Below are 22,322 nucleotides of genomic sequence, written 5' to 3' on the forward strand. Positions count from 1 at the left end.
TTTGCTGCTGGTGCTTGTGTTCTGGTCAGGAAAACAAGGGGTCAGATGTGGTGACATGGCACAGGATGTCCTCTGTAGCAAACCACAGGATGGCTGATGGTATGAAAGTGTGTAACTGTGTAACTCTTGCATTTCTTTCTATAGACATTGTCCATGTTTCCTGCACGGATTCTGAGATTGCTGGAGTTTGTTGGGTTTTCTGGAAACAAGGTAAAGGTGAAATAAATATTTTTGGTACATTTCTTTCAGATCGAGAGAGAGAGAGAGGAGTTTCTTCCTCCTCTCATTAACTCTGAAACACTGATTAGTATCACAGCATGTGTGTTGCTGACACTGTTTTCATACAGTCCGGTATTCCTTTATATTTTTGTCTGAACTATTACATTTTAAAGGTTGTGATATCATTTTTCAATGATAATACACCTTTGAAACATGATACAAGATAATGGCTAATACAGTGGTATTGACAAAATCAGGTTTTGTTTTTTTTTTAATTATTTTTAGTTACTGGTCTTTTGATGTATGCTTGTGCTTAGAAGGTCATAGCCAAAATCATATTCTTAGCCTGTTATAAATTATCTTACTTGATAGTTGCGGTTATTAGAGGATCCGAATGACCCTGAGAGGTTCCTGCATGACATCCAGTTGGAAAAAAAAGACTTCCAGTTTCATTTGATTTATTTTTCTCCATGTCTTTAATGATTTCTGTGGCACCTAAATCTTCTTTGCCTAAAGAGTAAGTGCTTTTTTTTTCCCCAGAGAGTTACAAGTCTGACCTGTGTTGCCTGTGCATGCAGTTTAAGGCCAGTTGTTTAGCAACGAAGCACCAGTAAGCTTGCACAAACTTGACTTACTCTGTCCAGCAGAGGCACAGAAAGTATCCAGAAAGTAATCTCTCTGTGTTAGTATTTTGTGGATACGTTGTTTCAAAATAGGATAATAAACTGTGGGTAATTAATTAGTGTTTTTGTTTGTTTGTTTTTTTAATCTTGGCCTTGATACCTTTTACCTGTCCTTATTTCCCATTCCACCACCAGACTATGAGATTCAATCAAAATTTGGGTTCTTGGATTAAAAAAGCACTAAGGTTCACTTAACCTGAACTACCAGTTATGCTTATTTCATAAATTTTGGGTAAGGTAAATGCTGTGTTTGTGGGACATCAAACAAAAGCATAAACAAGTTAAAACTCAACTCTTTTTTATAATGTTTTCTATTTTCAGAACAAGTTTCAAGGAGAAAAATATTTCTTTAATCAGAGCTGCACTTGTAGGTGACATGTGGGTGAATGTCATTGCCACTTTATTAGTTTATTGGAGGGATGTTAGATCTGAAAATAAAATGTCATGTTTAAAAGCAAGGAGCTATTGCAAGGGCATGGATTAGAACTTGGAAATGCCTGGGAGCTTGACCAGGAGCTGTTTCACAGGCAGTAGAGGCAAAAATCAAGTATTTACACCTGTCAGTTATGAAAACAAAATGCATCTAAAGCAAAATATTCTCCTAGAAAATGTAAGGGCAATTTGCATACCAGCAGAATTCTGAGAATACTCAGAATTGAACTCTCATTCTATTACTGCAGATGAAAATTTTCCCTCTAATAGAATTCCTGTTCTTTTCCATTGGCCCTGGGGTTTGTTGTATGGCTATGAGTGGGCTGCTATTTGTGTTGATGAGTCAGCTCCTGTTCCAGTTTTTCAATAACTGACTGAAGCATGACCTAGATTAGCATAAATTTAAGCAAAAACATGGTATCTGTACACCATAAAAAGGTGCATTTTAAGCATTTTGATCAAAGTTCATTGATGGTCATTTATTTTAACATCCCAGAAAAGTCTTTCTGCATAGGACAGTTTGAAACTAGATGCCCAAAGTGAAAAGCAAGATTGCAATTACATTCATAGTCCCTTCCAGTGGTGCTTTTCCAAAGCTTGCAGAAGGAATCTGTCCTCTGCAGTACAGACAAGAGGCTTGAAGGTGAAAGTAACAAAAGAGAAGAGAGAAAGTGTGTGTGTCATATGCTGCACACCATCCAGAGGAAAAGAAATTTTGAGTACATCAGCGTTTGACCACACAGTTTTTTCATTTAAATGCTTGTGGTGAGCATCAGGCTGTGCAAAAGCCAAGAGAGCCTTGAGCTGCTTATGATTTACCCAAAAGAGTTATATTTCACTCAAAGACAGTTTGCTTTTAGTGTGGATCGTGTGTGTATTAGAAGAGGATATACAATTGTATTAAGATATCTTCCACAAAACTAATCTGCCTTGAAGCTGGCAGACTTGCCCCTAGCAACTCTCCTTCTCACAGACATGTCATGTCTGCTAGTTACTGAGGATGTGCCCAAAGCTGCATTACTTCCTCAGTCATTCATGGGCACTGGGGACAGCATGATCAACTTAACAGCAGTCTGGCGTCCCAGAATAGTAGGAAGGATAAGATCAAGAAAGTATAAAAGTAGCCTGAGGCCACCCTCGTTCCCTTCCGCTCCGAGAAGTGCCAGTTGTGCCACGCTCACTGTCTGAGCTCCTTTCTCCTGGTATCGTTGGTCAAACTAAGGGCTTATTTGTGTTCCGTGGCATAGACCCTGCATTTAGATATTGAGATTCAAGGCATGGGAGTGCAGTTTCACCTGATTTCATGAGAAATTTTCTGTGGGTTGAGGTATATATCATGCATTGGCTAGGCCACTAACAGGGAAGGCAGGCCTCATCCACTCCGGGCAGCGGGTGCAGAATGTGTCCCGTCTGGACTTTTTGTGCTTAATGGTGACTAACTTCTGGTGTGAGATCACAAGACTCCTCAGACTGACATGTACAGTCATTCTTAGTTTATAGAACGCTACAAATTTTGTGGTGCTAAGTTGTAGAAAAGTTTGACATGGGTCCACCATAAGTTAAGTGCAGCTTGTCAGAGGGTCAGCTGGCAGCATGATTTCTGGGGAAGGCAGAAGAATTTTCAGATAGAACCAACTTCTTTCAAGTTATACTTTCTGATGTGGGAGGACACTTTTTCCCAAAGCAGCTGAGCTGAGGAATATTTTTGATGTCTCAATTTGTAATAAATTGAGTTCCAGTTTCTGAAGAAGCATCTTTTTGATTTGCATTTTGGTCTTCTGCAAATTTTAAACTGAAGTTATTTAATACATTCAAGTGCCCAGGCTACTGGTTTAATTAGTTCTTCATAAAAGCTATTATTCATCCTACTCGCTACACCTGCAGTAATGTGATCAAGTCATGGGACATGAACAGTGACCTTGTTTTGCTTCCTTTGTAAAGATCTGTAATTAAACAAGAATGATTTAAAATATAATTGAAGAGCTTTCACTTCAGGAAATGAAATGGATTTTAGTCAGTCACAGCTGAAATAGATAGGAACCAGCCTGTATGCTGTCTAATGATGGTTTTGAGCATTGTCCTTGTTTGCACCTCATTCACTGTGAGAATCCTCCACTGCTTGTGTGGGACACTGGAATGAGAGAATAGTGGATGTCTTGGAACAAGGATCACATCAATGGGATATTGCTTTTCCTTGTCATGAAGTGACAGTATAGGGAATTAAAAGGGCATAGGATGTTCTGAGCAACTTGCATAGAAAGGTAAGGGATACTGCATTGGGTCGTGACATTTGTCTGTAAGAAAAGTGTGTCGCTTCCTCCTTTGTGTTATACCTTATGCTTTTCATGGTAACCTGCCTCTTGTGTTACTGTTGTTTAAGTATTTTAGAGAAATTACTGCTACTTGTTACCTTGACATCTGTTTTATATTGTAGCAATGGACTGTTTGGAAGCACATCCTGGTGGTTTGTCATAGCTCCTGTCACCAGTGGCATAGGTGTGGGAGGTATTTACAGGTGTTAAAAGGTGCGTCCTAACAATTAGTGTAATGTACTCGATTATACCGACTGGCACCAGTGAGTATAATTTGTTCACAGAGGCTCAAATAGTAGCAGTCTGTGATTTGGTGCTGAGATCCTCAGCTGATCCCCACTGAGGATCATGTGGGTGTAGTAGCATTGTCCAACTCATGACACCTCATCTACCTGATTAGGTTTGCTGGCTAATTTCTTTAGGCTCCCTGTGGAGTAAGAGTAGGTGCTTAAAAAAGGTGAATCAGAGTGTCCGACTTGGGCTTCTGTGCTGAATCGTTCCTTCCAGGAGTAAATCTATCTCTACCAGCCACAAAGGGAGCCTAGGGAGTCTGTCTGGTTGGACATGGTAGCTAAAATGTGCTTCTTACAAAACTCTTTGTCATCCCACTTTGGAGATCTTGCAACAGCAGTTTGCAAGAGTGTTTTCAGGAGAAGCAGCTTTGTTGCAGCCTTCTCTACAAGCAAGCATTGCAATACTAGTAATAACTGCTTCTAGATTTCTTTTGTTCAGACTGTGTTTACTGATTATATTGTTATTTTAATATAGAAAGCTTGGGGTATTCCAGTAGCAGAGTGAAATGTAAGCAGTCTTTAATTACCTGTGTGGGACAAAACAGGATTCTAGACATGACAGCGAACTAACTTGCTCAGTGAGCTTCCCATACCTGTGTAACTACTCAGTTTAAGAATTTAGGCTGATGTATGCCAGATTTGCAGCTGTCTTTTATAAAGAATGAGCAATTTCTTAATCGATTTTCTTCACAGTTACAGCTTTCCCAGATGCTGTCCCAGATGGGGTGGATATGGGCTGCCTTCCTGGTTCATACAGACAATAATATTGTGTTTGGCTATCTTAAAATACATTTTTTTGGACTAAAATACATCAGTGAGATCAACTTGACAAGTAAATTGTTTTATATAAATAATACAGTTTGTTTCTCTGTCATTCTTAGTGCTATTTACAAATATGAGCAGCAGCTATTTTACCTGTATTTTTATATTAACTGGAAGATATCTAACACTGTAAGGCCTTCTACTGAAGTAAACGTCTGTAAAGACTCAGTAAAATATCCGTCCTGAAGATTTTTCATTTGAAAAAATCTACTTTGGAAGTCTACTTTGGATTTTTTTTTCTGACAAATTCATTCCACAAAATGTTTTGTCTTCTACCTTGCAGTACAACAGTGTTACTTTAAAAAAAAAATCCAAGTATTTGTGGTTTTCATCTGAGCAGGTGGAAGGAGCTGAGTGCATCATATTTTGTTAGTTATTTGTATCAATCAAACTTCTGCTTTCAGCAGAAAATGAAGTTGGCTTTATTTCAAGAGTGCTTGCTTTCCATAAAGTCATTGATTTTCAGTTATGATTTTCCTATCTTTTAAATTTCTTCTGAAGTGATGTACAAGTCAGTATTTTCATTATTTTATCCAGGCTAGATGTCATGCTAATTCTCTTGCAGGTGTGTGTGTTAATGGTACGTGTTACTTTCCCCATAACAGTAATAAATAAATAAAGATTTATTAAAACTCAAAATAACTGTATTTACATTAAAAAACAAAACAAAACACTAGTTAAGTAAAAACATACATGTATGATCAAAATTAGAATATGGTTACAGGCTTCAGGATTTGTACAGTAAATGGTAAAGGTCATGTAGTGTAATACCTTTCCACGGGCAGGGACACACAAAAGATGAAAATCTGTGTTGAGATCATGCACTGAGTGCTCCCTGTGATACCTTCTGCAGTGGCTCCAGAGACATCCCTCAGGGTCCCTATTTATAGTGTAGCTGGTTTGAATGGATGTCTTTATAGTTGTATACATCTTGTTCCAGTAGTTTTCCATTGCAGTTGTAGTGCAACTTTTAAATGGAATTTTCCCCAGCACAAAGTGAACATCTTACTGTGTGTGTTTACTAAGAAGCAAATCTTATGGTTGATATGTTTGCATGTTTATATTCTTACCATTGACACCAGGGAACCAGTCCTAGAAGGGGATTGGTAAATACTGTTGTCTCAGGAGCTTGAATCCTTATTTCTCCCTTTGAATATGAATACAGCACGATACTTGATCGCTGTAGTTCTTCCCAAAGAGAATAGGAACATTCTTCTTTCCGTGATATTTTTCCTACCTCTGGTAGAGGGCCAACACCATTGCAAGGCTTCTTTTGTTGACATACTTACAGACATCCTTTTGCACTGCTATCCTTTGCCCTGCTAGTTGCTGATATGGTTTTCTTGATGTCTTTAACCTGCTTCTGCAGTGAATAACAACAAACATGGACACACGGCACAAAGACGATCAATATTATTTGCCAGGCATTTTAAAACCGTGCTTTTTTCATTATTGAAAAGTGGTTTAGCAGCACTTTGGTGATGGTGATAAGTTGTTTCACATTCTCTTACATTAACCAAGTAATAAATCACAAATTGCTGCTCTGTCTCAGGATGTTTTCCAGAGATGAAGCAGTTACTCCATAAAAAACCGTTAATATAATCTCTCTGATTGCTATACAAATAATTTACATCAGTGTATTTTGGAAATTTGAGAGTGAGCAATCTATAGATGACACTGCAAAGGGTAAACATATATATATATCAAAAATTTGCTTTGGTTCTTTTCTAATACTTTGTCCTTCTCGCTTTTGTTTGCACAGGAGCATGGTCTGCTGCAGCTTCAAGAAGGAGCGTCATCATACAGCTTTAGGTCGGTGCTGTGTACCATGCTGTTGCTTTGCTATCATACTTTCATGACCTTTGTGTTAGGTAAGATTGTTTATAATAACTCTTGGATTTGATTAGTTCTTGTGGGAGACAAAGGGGAAAAAGATGGTTTCAACACCTATTTGTTGGTGAAATACTTGTTCACACTCAGATTAAATATACATCGTTTTGGGGTGATTTTACAGTAGTGATCATAACCAAAGAGAGTATCTTAATCTACAAGATGGAGGTTTGTTTAATGCATAGATAAGGAGAAAATGGGGGTAGTAAAAGAAGTCATGAGAACTAAATCTTTCTTCTCTAATCAGGTGTATTAACTGGGAAGCTGAAATCATGGCTGTGAGTGAGATGAGTTCCTGAATACTTTGCTCATCTCTATCTTTTTTTAGAGTTGATAGCTTCTCTCTGAAAGAATATACTTCCCAGTCATCTACTGTTAGAGCTTTTTCAAAGTGTGTTTGTCTACTCATAAATTAATTTTCAAGTCACTAAGCACAATGTTGTTTGAATCTTCCTGCTTGCTGGCTTAGTGAAACTGTATTTATACCCAACATAACAGATAGAGGAACTTCTGTATCGGCCAGATGAGGATGGCTAATCAGTACATTGCCCTCCTGTTTTTTGTGTTTTGTATGTGCGTGTGTTGTGTTTTTTTTTTTTTTTTTTACTGTTTTTATTACTTGCATTATTATGCATTTTAGGGACAGGAAAAGGAAATGTTGAGGAGGCAGAAAGGCTACTTAAACCTTACTTGGCTCGCTATCCAAAGGTAAAATCAATCATAATTCAGACTGGTATGATTGTTTAATGTTTCCCTGCCAAATAACAAAGATCTAGACTGTATGGTCAGCTTGAAAACTGTTAAAGAATACTCGTATTTTTATTATTATTTATTACAGGGAGCCATATTCCTGTTTTTTGCAGGCAGGATAGAAACACTGAAGGGTAACATTGATGCGGTAAGTAATCCACTTGCTCTTGGAAAAAATAAGCCTCAAAAGCTTCAGAAAAGCTCCTACAGGAACAACGTTTCTGTTTTAGTTAATGCTTCCTGTGTCTCTGGCCTGTATGTAATTTATAGCTCATGAATATGAGTAGGAATTTTGAAAACTATTTTGACCAGCTTGTTTCACCAGCTCATATCATTATCCTTGATTTCTGGTGATAACCTAATCCACTACTATTAATGACACAGTTTTGTCATTGTCTTTCCTATCCTGAAGTGAGTTGTACCTTTAACAACATCCCATGGTAATCATTTGCCTTAACTCTGAATGGAGAGTCATACGAGACTTGCAAGAATTAGGGTGTTGCAGAATACACGTCAAAAATACTCCGAGACACAGTATCAGCTGATATGCAGTGCTGTAGCTCCCTTGAAGTCTTTGGAGCTATGACAAATGTCAGCTGAGCATCTGTCCTCTGACTTTAGTTTCCCAGTTTCCCTAGGTACATGCATTCATTTTGCCTGTACTTAGGACTTCCATAAAACTTCCAGAAATGGGGAGCTCTGTTGCAGGGGTAAACTTGCTAACCCCAGGATGACTGTGGAGCCAAGGAACTCTTATGTGAAGCCAGCAGACATGATCTTGGGGAATACTAGGCTGTTTTTAATTTGGAAACTGCAGGAGCTATGGAAGCAGATCATGAAGACCAAATGTCTGTTACAGCTTTGTTGTACATGCATTTACATGTGATTAAGGCAGTGTTTGGAAATCTCTGTGTTCAGGCAGTTAATAGGTATGAAGAATGCTGCGAGGCTCAGCAGTACTGGAAGCAGTTTCATCACATGTGTTACTGGGAGCTCATGTGGTGCTTCACCTACAAGCGCCAGTGGAAGATGGCATTCTTTTATGCAGATCTGCTAAGCAAAGAAAACACTTGGTCAAAGGTAAGTTGAGCAGAACAAGAAGGAAATATTTAATGACAGGTATAAGGCCCTGTATTATCTATTAACTTTTAATCAAATAGAGTTGACTTTTGGTATCTGTGAGCTGGGTGAAAATTATAAAACAAATACAGGTCTGCTGTGGCTTTTTCAAAACAATGTGAATTGTGAACATTCGAATCTGAACAGATTGTGGTCAAATGGAAACCTTTTGGGCCTTGTTTGTAGATGAAGAACAGACTGTTAGAGATGTTCTGCTGTGGATTAACTGATTGTTTTGTCAACACATTGCAGTTAGTGGCAAGTTGTCATTTCTTTCTTAACATTACAAGCTCTTCTGGTGATGAGTGAGATTAGCCATGATGGTGCCTCTAGGATAATAAATGCAACTAGAAGCAATGCAGCTTTCCCTGTGCATCTGAAAGGGAGAAGTTCTCAAGTCCAGAACCCTGGTAGACTTCTTCCCTTCGCCTTCACTTGAACCACAGGAAAATCTGTCAGGCTTTAAAGTCTGGTGAGTGGGTGGGTGGGGTTAACTGGTGTTCACTGGTTTGTTTCTCCTCAGTGTGATCACTCTGGGTGGATAAGGAGGTGTTATCTCTGTTTTTTTCTACTGCACATGGTATATATTGGCCAAGTGCAACCAAAGCTGACATAAGGTCCAAACAGCCGGAGAGCAGCTCTCACAATGCTTCCAGTTGGACAAAATCTGGAGCAGGGATTCATGCCCCTGGGTATTCCAGCAACGCTCTCAGTCAGATGCATTGGTCTGAATAGCTCCCACAGGACTTTTGTTTAGTGATGGACCACTACCCGACTAGAAGCTTTAATATCCTGAAATGCTGTAGGATTAATATTAATATATGTCCTTTTAAACTTTATGTAGAGTTCTTCAGTTTATTGCACAGGCCTAGAGGCAGCAAAGGTGCTTCTTATCAATAGGTAACCTATTGCAAGTACAACCTAATAGGAGCAAAATACTAACTACATGAACTAAGTAAATAATGGTCACATAAATGGACTGTTACATTCTGCTAGAAATAGATAGGAAAAATATTTTAAGCTTTGACTGAAAACTCCTGAAACTTATGGTTAATGTAGACTCCTTAAAGCAGTCTTTAAGACTGCTCAAGAACTCACAACTGTCGTTTTCTGCTGTTCCAAATATTGCAATGTCCTCTGCTGCTTTGCTTTCCTTGGTTGCTGAATATATAATTGCTCACAAGTCCCTGTGAAGTCAGTACATTTCATAATCTGAAATAAGGAAACCTTTTAAAAACTATTGTGCTTTTTCTAGAACTTAATATTTGAGATATGCTACTAAGTTGTGACTGGACGCATAAAACATATGGTTTGTTTATTTTTTTTTCTCCAACCTTTTCGTAAGGTTTCCAGTGTGTATTCATGAGAGTAATAAAAAAATGTATTTTATACAAGCACGATACATAGTTGTACGCTTGTTCTTGGAATGTGAACATGAGCTGATAAAGAAAACAAAGGCATCCAAGATTTAAAAAGAATACCTTTTTTTTTTTTAAATACTTATCTCCTGACTAAAATTTCATAAGATTATTTCTATTTGTGAGCAAAAGCAGCAAGTTCTTCCTCTTTGTTACTGTTTTGTTCTTTAAATCAATAATGGTGATGCTGTAAATTCATTTTTCTGTACAGATATTCTTGATTGCATTTGCAGGCTACCTATATTTACATGAAAGCTGCTTATCTCAGTATGTTTGGACCTGATGACTGCAGTCCTTTTGGAGACAATGAAGTTGAATTATTTAGGTAAAATTTGTTAACTCTCAGTTAACAACAGTTTCATATCAAGTCACGGTATATATGGAAAAGAGGCAGAATTACTCATTGTGCAGTCTGGAAGATCTGCACAAATAGCATTGGAATTGGTAAGAAATCGAAGAATGAAACACTACCCTTAGACTAAAAAGACCCTGAATTCAGACAGGAGATTTCTACCGACCTGGAAATACTTCAGAGACAGGTATTAGTTCTGTCAGCCATACGGTAGCTGGTGTAGTTGCATGTACCATTCACATTCTTTTTCAATTGTTTCCTTTGACCAAAATGGCATGTAAGATCTGAAAGCCTTAATGGATTACGTTACAAGATGGATGCCTGTAACAGCTAATGGAGACTAAATCATTACAATTTGATTTTTGGGCTTTGAGTCTGGGACCAATATTAAATAGTTACATGTGCAAGTAAATGTTTGCATTATTGACCCAGTAATTTAATATATTTCTAATGATCAAGCTCAAAAAAGCCTAACTTTTGCTGGGCCAAACAAAATTAATTACTTTGTTTTTCTGAGAATGTGTCTATAAAATTTCAATATCACTTCTTAACGTGCTTAAAATATATTGATACTTCTCAGGTCTTCCATATCTTACGTAATTATTAAAAGCAGATTTCATTGGATTTGGGATCCATTGCAAAGGGAATCAGTTTGGTCTTTGGGAGAATGCGAGGAACACTGACAAAAGCCAAGCTTGCCTCTTTCTTAGTCTGTGAAGATGGGCCATTTATAAGTTAGGTGCCTCACCTAATTTATTCTTTTGGGTGGGGAAGAGTCCTTATTTCTGCTGCTTGATTAAAGTGGAAGCTTAAAAGAGATATGTATGTCCTACATAAAGACAGCTTTTGTGAATATGTATTGCTCTGCTTCCCTAGAGACAGCAATAGCTGGGTGTGTAGCAGCTTTTTAAAGTTCTCTTCACTTAGATTTTTTTATTTTTTTTTTTTTTAGAGTTTGAATATTGTTGTCCCAGACGTTCATAGAGGAAAAACTCCTTACTTTTTTTCCTTACTTTTTTTTCTTTTTTTAACTTTCAGGATTGTTCCCAGCTTGAAACTGAAAATTGCAGGGAAATCACTGCCTACAGAAAAGTTCGCCATTCGGAAAGCTCGACGATATCTTTCTTCAAACCCTGTTCCTTTACCTGTTCCGCCTTTGGTAAGTTAGAATTCTGCCCCCCTGCCCCCTACCCATTACATTTTTTTTAATTTATTGAAACAAAAACAAGATAATTAGAATACTATCTTTCCGTGTTTCTAAGGTAAAACCTCTGCAAGAGACTGGAATGTTCCCAAAACAAAGCCAAATGAATGCAAGGAATGCTGTAAAACTGGGGCATGCAGCAGCCACAGGGAACTAAGCCAGTTGTTTGTGACACATAAATGTGTTGCATGTGTAACTCATTATTCTAGCTATGGACTGGCATGCTCCTATCAGTATTTTTTAATTACCTGTTGAGGAACTTTGCCCTTGGTCTCTTCTGTCATGTGTCAGTTACTAAGACTATTAAAAGAAGACTCTGAGGTACAAAAGAGTGGAAAAAAATCAAGAAACCAATGCTAGAACTGGGGGCTCTGTGTAAGCGATTCCTTAATGTGCCCCTGAATGTTTGCAATGTGGTGCTCTTCAAAGCAGCTTGGGGTGGTAGGATGAAACACAGCCAAGTCTCTTTAGATACTCCAGAGAGCTATTGCATACAGTTATTTTTTATTTTTTATTTTTTGCCTGTAGTGCTGGCTAGTTCCCAGTTGCCAGGTAAGATCAACTGTATAAGGCCCCCATTGTCTAGCACATGGTGCACTTACAAAAATCTGTCTGCAAAGACCAAGTAAAAGAACATAAAAGATTTTGACTCCACAGGTCTGCTAAGTTCAGTGGCATTAACATTTGCAGTGCCTTGAGCTGTTTTATCTGAGAAACAGATGGATAATTAGAAAATACTCTTTAAGAAAATGCCTGAGCAAGGAGATCCTCTTGGAGACACCAGTGAGTAGTCATTTCTCAGCCCACCAGCTGGTTATGTGACACACTGCTGCTTGAACAAACATAGTCTCCTGCAAATAAGGTACAGCACAGCGTGAGTATTCACTGGTGGCCACTTTCAACCAAGTCATGAGCCTGAAATGAGAGGAAATGATGAGATTTTTTTGATTTGCCTTTCAGGTTTCAGAAATTGTAGAGAGTCAATAAATATACACACCTGGAGTTTGGTTGGGCTATTCTAATGGAGTTTTAACAAAGCGGGTTTCTGTGCTGAAGGCTTTCCTTGGGGTGATAGGGACACTGCAGTCTTTGTTTCTGATGCAGTTGCATTTCTGAGGCAGCAGATGCCGCAGCTGAACAGCTGAAAGCACTCAGGATGTGGAATGGGTGCAGAATCCCATTTTAGGATTTTTCTTTTCAATATGAAGGGACTTGCTGAGAGGAGAGAAGTCTTAAATATTTAGCCTAGAATAAATGTGATTTGAGTACTTGTGAATCTAAGCCATGGTAATAAATTTACACTAGAACTGTTGAACTACAGTAAGTTCAACATCAGTTAACATTAACATCATTTAATAATGATTAACATCATTTCATCTATTCTAGCCTAACATCTTGTTGTACAGTAGCTCTAGAAGTCAGCTATTCTGTACAGAAACTTTAAATAAAAGCTCTAAATTATCAAATTCATATTAGGTCATAAAAACAAAAAACTTATCATGAGGACCAATGGGAAATACTATAGAAACTGGCATCATTAGCTTTGCAATTGCTCTTGGCAGTTGCTACTTCAATATATTTGGTCTGGTGATGTACTCTAAGGGAGAACCCTAATAACAACCAGGAATTAAAACAATAGTTTTTAGTTAAAGTTACCCTAAGAACAGTTGAATTATGAAAGAAGTTCCTGTTTGTCAGAATGTCAAAATGCAGTAAATGGCTCTTCAGTTGTTTTCCAGGACTAATTTGTTCTGACAAACAATGTAGCTACCTTCCATTTGCAATGAAAATATGTTTAGATGAACTGAGTTTTTAGCTAAGGAATCAGTAACTTTTTCATCATACAGAGATAACAAGTATTCGATAGCTGTGTTTATCCAGCACTGTAATTAACAATGCTGTCTTCTCTCCCTGACCTTAGGAAATGATGTATATCTGGAATGGCTATGCTGTAATTGGACAATGTCCCAACCTAACAGAAGGCATGTTAGAGACTTTAATTGAAGCAGAAGAAGCATTGGCAAGAAGTCCAGGTAATCAGTGATATGGTTTAAGCAGGTATTTTACGGTGCAATAGCTAAAGATAATATCTGTGAATAAAGAGAGACACTTGTTAGGTAAGTTAATCTGATCATAGGAGGAAGGTAGATTATGAAGCCATAAACTGTTTGCGCAGATAGGACTAATTTTCCTCTTTTATCATAGCAATAACTTACAATAGTAGCAAGCTATTTTCCGCCCACAGATGTGTATTAGGAATAGTTTATGACATGTATTAAGGACTGTTTATTTTGGTAGATCAAAATCAGCATATGAATTGACTCGATTACTTAGATCATGAAGCTTTGTTATCCTTAGATACTGTATTTCAGTTTTGAAGGATAAAGAGGAAAAGATGACTGTCAGTCTTCTGTTCTAAAAGTGCTGTCAACTTACGACATGACCTTGGAGTGATATTGGGAGTGTCCTTGGAATGGACTTGAGTGATATTTGTGTGTTGAAAGCTGAGATATCAGGGATGGGCTTCCTTTGCACTATAAAGGAGCATAAGAAAGGAGTTAATACTGACCTGGAAAAGGCTTTGCTACCACATCTTTTGTCAGTCTGTTAATTAGCCATCCATGAGAAAGTTGAATTGCCATTTATTTCTTGCCAATCTTCCCCAAATTCTTAGAGAAGTGCATCCAGTCTCTGCAATCACTAAGTCTCCCCTTACTAAACAGTTGATCTTATTATTACATACCACCTTCCTGCAAAAGGATCAATCCCATCTTGACAAAGGAATGTGGGTTAAGTCACTGCGTTGCAGTCTTTTCTAGGACCTGGTCTTCCTGTACACATTGTTACACAAGTATTCTTCTAGAGTTGAAAGAGTTGCTTGAAGAAATGGCTAAAGCCGTCTCCTTTTTAATTGTTTGAGAACAGACAGAAAAATATTTTCACTGAAAGTGACGTCTTAGTAGAAGTCATTTGACTGTTTCACTTTTTGTCACACATTTTGCTACTTTATTTTGGATAAGTGAATTATTTCACTATTCATTTTTTTCTTAGTTGGTAAATAGTGAACAAGACTAACTTTTTGCAGGGATTTGTGGAAGCTGATTCATGTTTGCAGAAAACTCTGAGACATAATTGAAAAGTGCAATGTATTTTAAACACACCAACAGTACTGCGTGACAGTGTTACACCAATAAGATGTCAATCTGTTAACAGAAATAACATCTAGAAATGGAAATCCGATATGCACAGTTGTGTCTAGGGTAGGTTTATAAATGGTTTGGATTTTTTTATGCAGTTGGGAGCAGTTTATAGGCTGTATTAGAAGGAGAGGAGATGCATGCATATGAACATGTTCATGGAACAGATGTCCAGGAGAGATAACTGATCTGCTTTTTGTTTTTCTTATGAAATAACTCTTCTGTGGCCCTGAGACATCTGACCGGGCACATACTCAGTGTATCACCTTTTGCCCTCTTTCCTGTTCCTTCTAAGTTAGTGTGCTGTATAGTCTTTGGGCATCTTCCCGCAGTTTTGCTTTGGTGATACATTATATATAGATGTTTCTTTTGGATTTAGCAATACATGTACAAGTGACTGCAATTGGATCAGGACCTCCAACAGCACAGTCCAAAGGGGAACAACTGTTCCATGTAGAATGTGTCAGCATTAATCAGCTGGGGTGGCAGAGGAAGAAGTAGGTAAAGGACTCCAGTAGTAAAGATAAGCTGAAATTCAATAGCTCAAGATGTGGTATCATACATTTTGCAGAAATTCCTATTAGCTAGTATTTCGTGATACAAGTTTGTCTGCGATAGCAGGAAACTGCTCTTAATGAACTTAATGGATCATTCAGTTCCTTCTGTTTTGTGTTCCAGTAAAGAGCTTTTACTCACACCTACCTGTGCAAGTTTCTCTGTAGGGAGGAAAGTCTCCAGTGCTCTAAAGTTTTCTAAAATGTGCCATTTGCTTCATCTTGCAGTTACAGAATTGCTAGCAGATGACCAGTGCGTGATAAAACTGTTAAAGGGTTTATGCCTCAAGCATTTGGGCAAGATTGCAGAGGCAGAAGGCCATTTTAATTACATCTACTTAAAGTAAGTTGTCATACCTGGTGTGCAGGAGAACTCTTGAATTTCTCAGAAACTGCCAAGTAACTACAACCTGAATACAAATACAAAGGGGAGGAGTGCAGTATCTCTAGTATTTATTTCATTTGTTTCTCTATCACAATTTTGATTGCCAGTATTGTTAGCCATGTAAGGAGGAAGTGTAATTCTGTACTTTTTACTAAGAGATTTTTTCTTCTTTGTGGGCTATACATGCATAAAATTTTCATAATATATTTTTTTTCATAATATAATATATATATACATGCATAATATTGTCACCTCTTCAAATAATTCCCTCATAATAAAGGGAATATTTTTAAAATCCCGAGATAAATTGTATAGGATAGTTATGTAAAGTACACTTTCAATAGCCTGGTAGGTAGCTTTGGGTAGCGAACACAAGTGTGATAAAGATTGATTGCTCTTTCTGATCTTAGCTAATCTCCTATTTATTTGTTTTTGGAACTCTTAAATGAAGGAAATAATATATCGTTTCAAGATCTTGAGGCTCTCTCTTTTCCAATGTAGTGAGAAGAAGATAAAATATGACCATTATCTAATTCCAAATGCCTTGTTGGAGCTTGCGTTACTGTATCTGGACCAGGATAGAAGAGAAGAAGCAATAAAACTACTGGAAAGAGCAAAGTAAGCAATTAAAAAGTCTTTGTTGACGGGTCAGTATGTTATTTTACTGATGGGTAGGAAGCAGACATGATAATACCGCACAAGCTCATTGTTTCCTTTATTCAGCAGAAGCAGACATGCCCTAGTTTTGGCTGGGGCCTTTTCAGGTAGTAGACACTATCTGATCGTTCAGTCTGTGAGTTACCAATCCATTCTGATAAGAGCAAAAATAATTTTAAAGATCTTGATATGAATGTCAAGGGCTTCCATAAGGAATAATCCACGTGTAACTAAATGTAATTATCTTTGTAGTCTATTTATTTATTCATAGAAGATATATTAGATGAAATCAAAGCTCTGTGTTAGAGCTGAAATAATATTACTCAGATTGATAGCTAGCAGTGCTGTTTTTTTCCTTGATGAAATACACTGAAGATGATGTTTCAGTTTTCGTTTATCTTTGTGTTCTTTCGTCCGCATCTGAAAGACAGCTGAAACACCTGCCATTGCTATTTTCGTTGTGATTGATGTTTCTATCCAAGTAGGTTTATCAGGAATAGTTGGACTGGATCATGTATGTTCTTTATTATAAAATCAACAAAATAGAATTTTGCCTCTGTCCCAGTCTTTGCTTCTCTGCTGAGCCAAGATTTCTATGGGGGGAGGGGAGGGAGGGAGAAAAAGAGAAGAGAAAAAAAAAAAAAGGCAGTCCAAACCAAACAACCTTCATCTCCCTCAGGCATCCTGCACCAGGGCAGTTCACCTCTCTGCCTGCATGCTGAATGAGGCCAAATGTTGCACGTTTCCAAGTGCACAGCATCACACCAGCCCCTGCTGCAGGTGTGTTGCTACAAAACTGATCTCTGGCCCCAACTTCCAAAGAAGTCGCGGAGAGTTTTTTCTGTTGAGCTTTTGTCCAAGTCAGTCCAACATGTATGAATGGTGAATCAGTCTGCTGAAGCTGATGCCAAAAGCCTGTCAACACAAAAATTAAAATATTGCAGCTCTTAATCTCCTGTGCTCATGAGCCTGATTCTCTGTGGGCTCATGGAAGTTATTAGGAATAGCAAAAATTGCATTAGCAAAACGCAATGGAAATTGTTTCAGTCAATTTCACATTCCTCAAAGCACGCCTTGCCTCAAATCCTCAGTTTCTTTGCTCAAATCTTAAAAAGAAGCCTAGAAATTACTGCTTCTGAGCTTCTCACTCTGTCTGGTACAGCTGCCAGTCCCTGCTCAGCCTTCCCACCTTTCACCTGGCAGCTTGTGTGGCTCAGATCCCCTCAAGGGAATATGTTGGCTTAAAGAAGGGCACAGCAGATAGCAGCTCTTAAAAATCTCGTTACCCAGTGTTTGAAAGGCTAATACTCGGGCTTGTTATGCTCAAAAAACTCATGGAAATGTGGGAAAAAAAAGGGGGGGCTGTCTTATTTCAATTCGTCACTAAAAAGTACAACCTTTAAGTTACCACCTGTATCATTATATATACTTGATCAGAATGCAGAGGTTTATAAGCCTTCAGCTAAAAATGCTGAGTGTCTTTTCAGCCACTAGGGGGAGAAGGCATTGTCTGTGGTGGATTTCAGGATTGCAAAATTATGCTTGCTGTTGGCAGGAGTGGAGATCAGAGCTCTGCTTGTGCATGATGCTTGATTTACTTGACCTAAATCCACGTATTGCTGCTGGCTTGAATGTTTCAACTCTAGGAGAAAGAGTGGAATGAGATAATAAACAGTTTTGGCTTGATCATGCATGGAAACATTTCTATTTGTATTACCATAAGCAATAAGCAAGAATATCAGCCTGCTGATGAGAAATACAAGAGGCATTTTTTAATATCTGCATGACAAAATCTACTTAGTTTTCAGCAAAATCTCCAAAGTGTTTCAGATCAGCATGCAGCACAACCCATTCATTTCCACGCCTCAGCCAGCCTCTTGAGTGCTGCATACATAAAATTCCAAGCTGGTGTAGGATGGGTGAGGAGTCCCTTGTTTTTGCAGAGACTGACATTGCCACAGTGGCAGATGCTTGCCTCCATGACTGATTTGAATTATGAATTCTGAGCTGAAGTGCTTTTAAAATATACGGACTGCTTAATACTTGATGTAACGTTTCTGTGAAGATGATGGTATCCGCTAAAAGAGTATTAGCATGGTCTAATCCTCATTGGTATCTAGATTCTGTTTCCATTCTTCAGGAGTTGAAATGGTGGTTCCCAGTAAGGTCTGCATTTTCCCTGTGGTCCTGGGAACAGCTGATCCCACCTCTGTTGCTTTGGAAGTCTTGGAAATCTTATTTTTATTTATTTTTTTTCCCTAGGTGTTATTTCTATTATGTTTCTTAAATTATTTTATTGTGATTTGGCAAGTAGCTTGTAGACAACTATAGGTATTCAGAATAAAAGGTATCACTGAAATATAAATCTTTCTTTTTACCACTGTACCAAATGTAGGCAATTTAAAACATCATCTTTGAATTACAAATTTTTTCAGCTTTTTAATAATCTAGAAATACAATGTTCATTCTACATTGACTAGCAGTTATCAGTGGTTGTCAGTCTCATTCCTGTCCTTACCATACTTACCAAAGGTTCATATCACTGCTGCAAAATGTTTAAATCCTTGCTGTTAGCACACATTCCTCATCTTGTTAAAATGAGGAAAAAAAATAATGAAAATATGTGTTCAAATTCATCAGTCATACTTTGGGAGTGAAAAACCACCTAATTTCTGAATGCAAACTAAGTGGATGTTATGGATATTTAATATGGACTCAATATTTTGATTGAGTGGAACAGATTCAATTTCTTATTAAGCTATATTTTTCTGGTAATTGCCAGACAGTAGAACTACAAATAAAGAACAAAGAGCTACATTGTTTGGCTAGAAACACATGCCTTGTATTTTACAGTAGGCAACAAAGGAGCTTGTGAAGAAAAGGCTTTTTGCTGTCTACAGTTGTTTTGCTTAGAACAATAATATAAAGATAACTTGAAAATATTTAAATATATATATATTCATCAGAGTGGATCTGCTTTTGTTTTAGACATAACTACAAGAATTACTCCATGGAAACGAGAACACATTTCAGAATTCAAGCTGCCCTGCATCAAGCCAAATCCTCCCCAGAAAATGGAATGCACTCTGGAGCCTCGGCAGTGTCGTAACTTTTTCTTCTTTGATGTGCTGTTTGTTGCAAACTTTGGTGCAGACAATTACTGACACTTCAGAATTATTTTTCCTTCTCTTTCAAGTCACTGAGAAACCAAATCATTTAAAATTTTAAAGGTGATGCATAAAACATTAATCTAATGTGATAAAATGGCAAAAAAACAAAAAAAAAACAAAAAAACTCAAACCAACTATAACCCATAAAAATATTGTTTTTTCAACAGTGGCTTTTTGAATACTTACATCTGTGTAGTTCTCTTTTCAATCATGTGCCTTTTCTTCCTTGTATTCACAACATCTGCTAAGCGAGATAGAACATAAAGTGGAACAACTGGAAAAAAAGCAACACTAAACTTCTCATGGTTCATGGATTTAATCAAAGTGAGCTTTAAACATTCATTTGAATTCATACTGCTAGCAGTTGAGAAGGAAGCTTCTCTTTTTCCAAGTCTCTACTTGAAATGATGTGAGAAAATCTCAGTGCACAAGAAACACAGCAGGGAGGAGCTCTCAATCCTGGGCATTTTCAATTGTGCATAGAATGTCTCTTTACTAGCTTTTAGTAGTTGCTTTTTTGCTGCTGTAAGAAACTTGCTGGTGAAGAAAATGTTCTCCCTTATGCAAGTATCTTGACATTTTCTTTAATCTTGTCTTCATGTCAAGTCTGCTGCTTGTAGTGCCTGAATGATTTACCAAGGATTTTAGAGAGGGGAAAAAAAAAAAAAAAAGAATAAGATGGAAGTATAAAACTGCATCTCTTCTTTGACAAGTTTAAAAATGGGAGGACTTTAGGAAACAACTCTGCCGTCAGAACAAACATGATTTGAAGCTTATATCGTATTCAAAGCACAAGTCCATGAAGGTCACTTAAGAAACAGCAATATTCCACTGGCTGCACAGCCATACAGTTACTGTGACAGTCAATTTCTTCTTAAAATGATTGTTCTTAGAGATGTCCTACTTGAGATGTCCACGTTTAAAGAGACCGTATGGCAGTGATTCCTGTGTTAAGAAACTTGGGTTGGAGCAGAAGCAGGCTCTCTTGGCAGGGTGCTCTGCCATTTACAAAGGAGATCTTTTTCTTTTTGCTCTTTATTATCTTTTTGGAGAACCTGTGAGGAAGTAGGGCATTGAGAATAGAGCAACGGGCTAGCTCTCTTTTCCAGTGCTGTCTGCCATACAATTGCTGCTTTTCTGCAAAACTGGTAAAGTCAAAAAACAAATTTGCACTGTACTTACTGTTCTCCAGGCTAGCTCTTTGTGTACACCTGTGTTTTTTGAGGGCACAGTTCTACCTCCCTTTTGAAGGAGATTCTTCCCCGTGAGCTGTTCTGGTATGTGGCAATGGGAGGTCTTCTGACAGCCCTTTTTCTCCAGTGGAGATGCTTGTCAGGAAGATTCATATATAAGTACCTCACAGTGAATATGCCTTCTAAAGTGATTGTTCCCAGCAGAGGAGAAAATTGACAGTTTGTAGCTCTGCTTTTACCTCTTCTAAAGAAATGACATTGTTTTATAATGCAAATTAATATGCACGGAGACAGAACCACCTGTTCCTCAACAGTGAAAACTTGCATTGTATTAAAAATAGACACCCTTTATAAAAGTCTTCCCAAGTTAAAATTATAGGTGAAGAATGCGTTTTTTTTAAAGTGACTTTCTCAGATAAATTCTCAATTCAGATACGATTCAGTACGAACAGTTATGCTATTTACGTTTGCACATCAAAATTTACGTGTAAAAACTCAGTCATTCTTTGTATAGAATAAAAAAGATTCTTGTTCTATTTCATGCATATAACGCCTCTTCTTCCAGTTGTGTTCTTTTCAAACATTTTGGCAGTCTTAGCATCTTTTGAGCAAGCAATGCTATGAGAATTAGCATAATCTGTACTTTGCAGAAAGTGAACAATCCTTGTGACTGTAGATTCATCTCAAGGCCACTGAAATGCTCTTTGAAACTTCACCCACAACTGAGTTGTGCCTGTGCTCTCAGATGCGTTGCACAAAGGCCATACTGTGCGACATGCAATCAACTTCCCTGGTTCTTTGCAGTGATGAAAATCCCGAGATTTTCATACTCACCTTTGGTCGAACATAAACACCCGTCGTATCACATGCATGATCTCCAGCTTCAGTTGGGGACCTCGTAGTTGGTCATGACCAAGTAGTCTGTGCTTTTACTCTCACATTTTCGCTCCCAACCAGGAGGAAACATCACCTCCATCATGCAACAAGGTCTTACGGACTGTACTATTCTGAACTCACTAAAGGAGAATAAAACCTTGCTTGCTAAAGGATGCATGGAGGATCTGGTATGCTACCACCGTATGTCAGACTTGATTTTTAGATACGTTACATTTTGAATTGTCTGCTTTTACTCTTTGTTCACGAGTATACTTCATTTTGCTTCTTTTCTGTGGCTAGTGATCAGAAACTCAGTGGTGTCAGTGTGGGCTGCAGCTAATATATCGATATCTGGAACTTCTGTCATGGGATTGTCTTTCAGGCTGGAGGAAACTTTCCATTGTTACTACTGAAGCTGCTGCATTCCTCCCGAAGGAGCCCTCCAGAATGGTAAATTGCTTTAAGTACAATGAATTAGGGGAAGCACAATTGGTGTGAGAAGTTCTCAAACAGCTTCAGAATTCGGTGTATTGACCTACAAGAAAATAGTGGATACCCTAATGGAATCACGGATCAAGGATTTTCACCATGGCCTAAGATTTAGGAAACCTTAGGTACTGCTTCAGATGGATATAGCCAATGCCTCATTTGAAGAAGAAGCAGTTCCTTCTGCTTTCAAACACTGCATAGTCTGACTGATGTTCAAGAAACCCTCTGTATATAATAAGCTTTAGCCAACAAGTGCTGGTATCAGCTCTCAATTCTCAGCAAAGACAGAGAAGTTAACCAAACGAAA

At 37.9% G+C, this 22,322-nt stretch overlaps 1 protein-coding gene across 1 annotated transcript in view; it reads left to right on the top strand.

The window, feature by feature from the left end:
* Positions 1-19,396, top strand: part of TTC39A (tetratricopeptide repeat domain 39A) — a gene marked incomplete at its 3' end in the record, with an annotated part of 33,290 nt that extends 13,894 nt beyond the window's left edge. The window contains exons 7-17 of the mRNA XM_084290710.1: positions 145-210; positions 6,524-6,632; positions 7,292-7,359; positions 7,490-7,549; positions 8,320-8,481; positions 10,172-10,263; positions 11,329-11,449; positions 13,416-13,527; positions 15,474-15,588; positions 16,132-16,248; positions 19,276-19,396. Of these exons, the coding sequence (XP_084146836.1) occupies positions 145-210; positions 6,524-6,632; positions 7,292-7,359; positions 7,490-7,549; positions 8,320-8,481; positions 10,172-10,263; positions 11,329-11,449; positions 13,416-13,527; positions 15,474-15,588; positions 16,132-16,248; positions 19,276-19,396 (1,143 nt within the window). The remainder of the gene's footprint in view (positions 1-144; positions 211-6,523; positions 6,633-7,291; positions 7,360-7,489; positions 7,550-8,319; positions 8,482-10,171; positions 10,264-11,328; positions 11,450-13,415; positions 13,528-15,473; positions 15,589-16,131; positions 16,249-19,275) is intronic.
* Positions 19,397-22,322: the final 2,926 nt, after the last annotated feature.

This window comes from Netta rufina, assembly GCF_964035555.1.
Source record: "Netta rufina genome assembly, chromosome: 8".
Classification (NCBI taxonomy): Eukaryota; Metazoa; Chordata; class Aves; order Anseriformes; family Anatidae; genus Netta; species Netta rufina.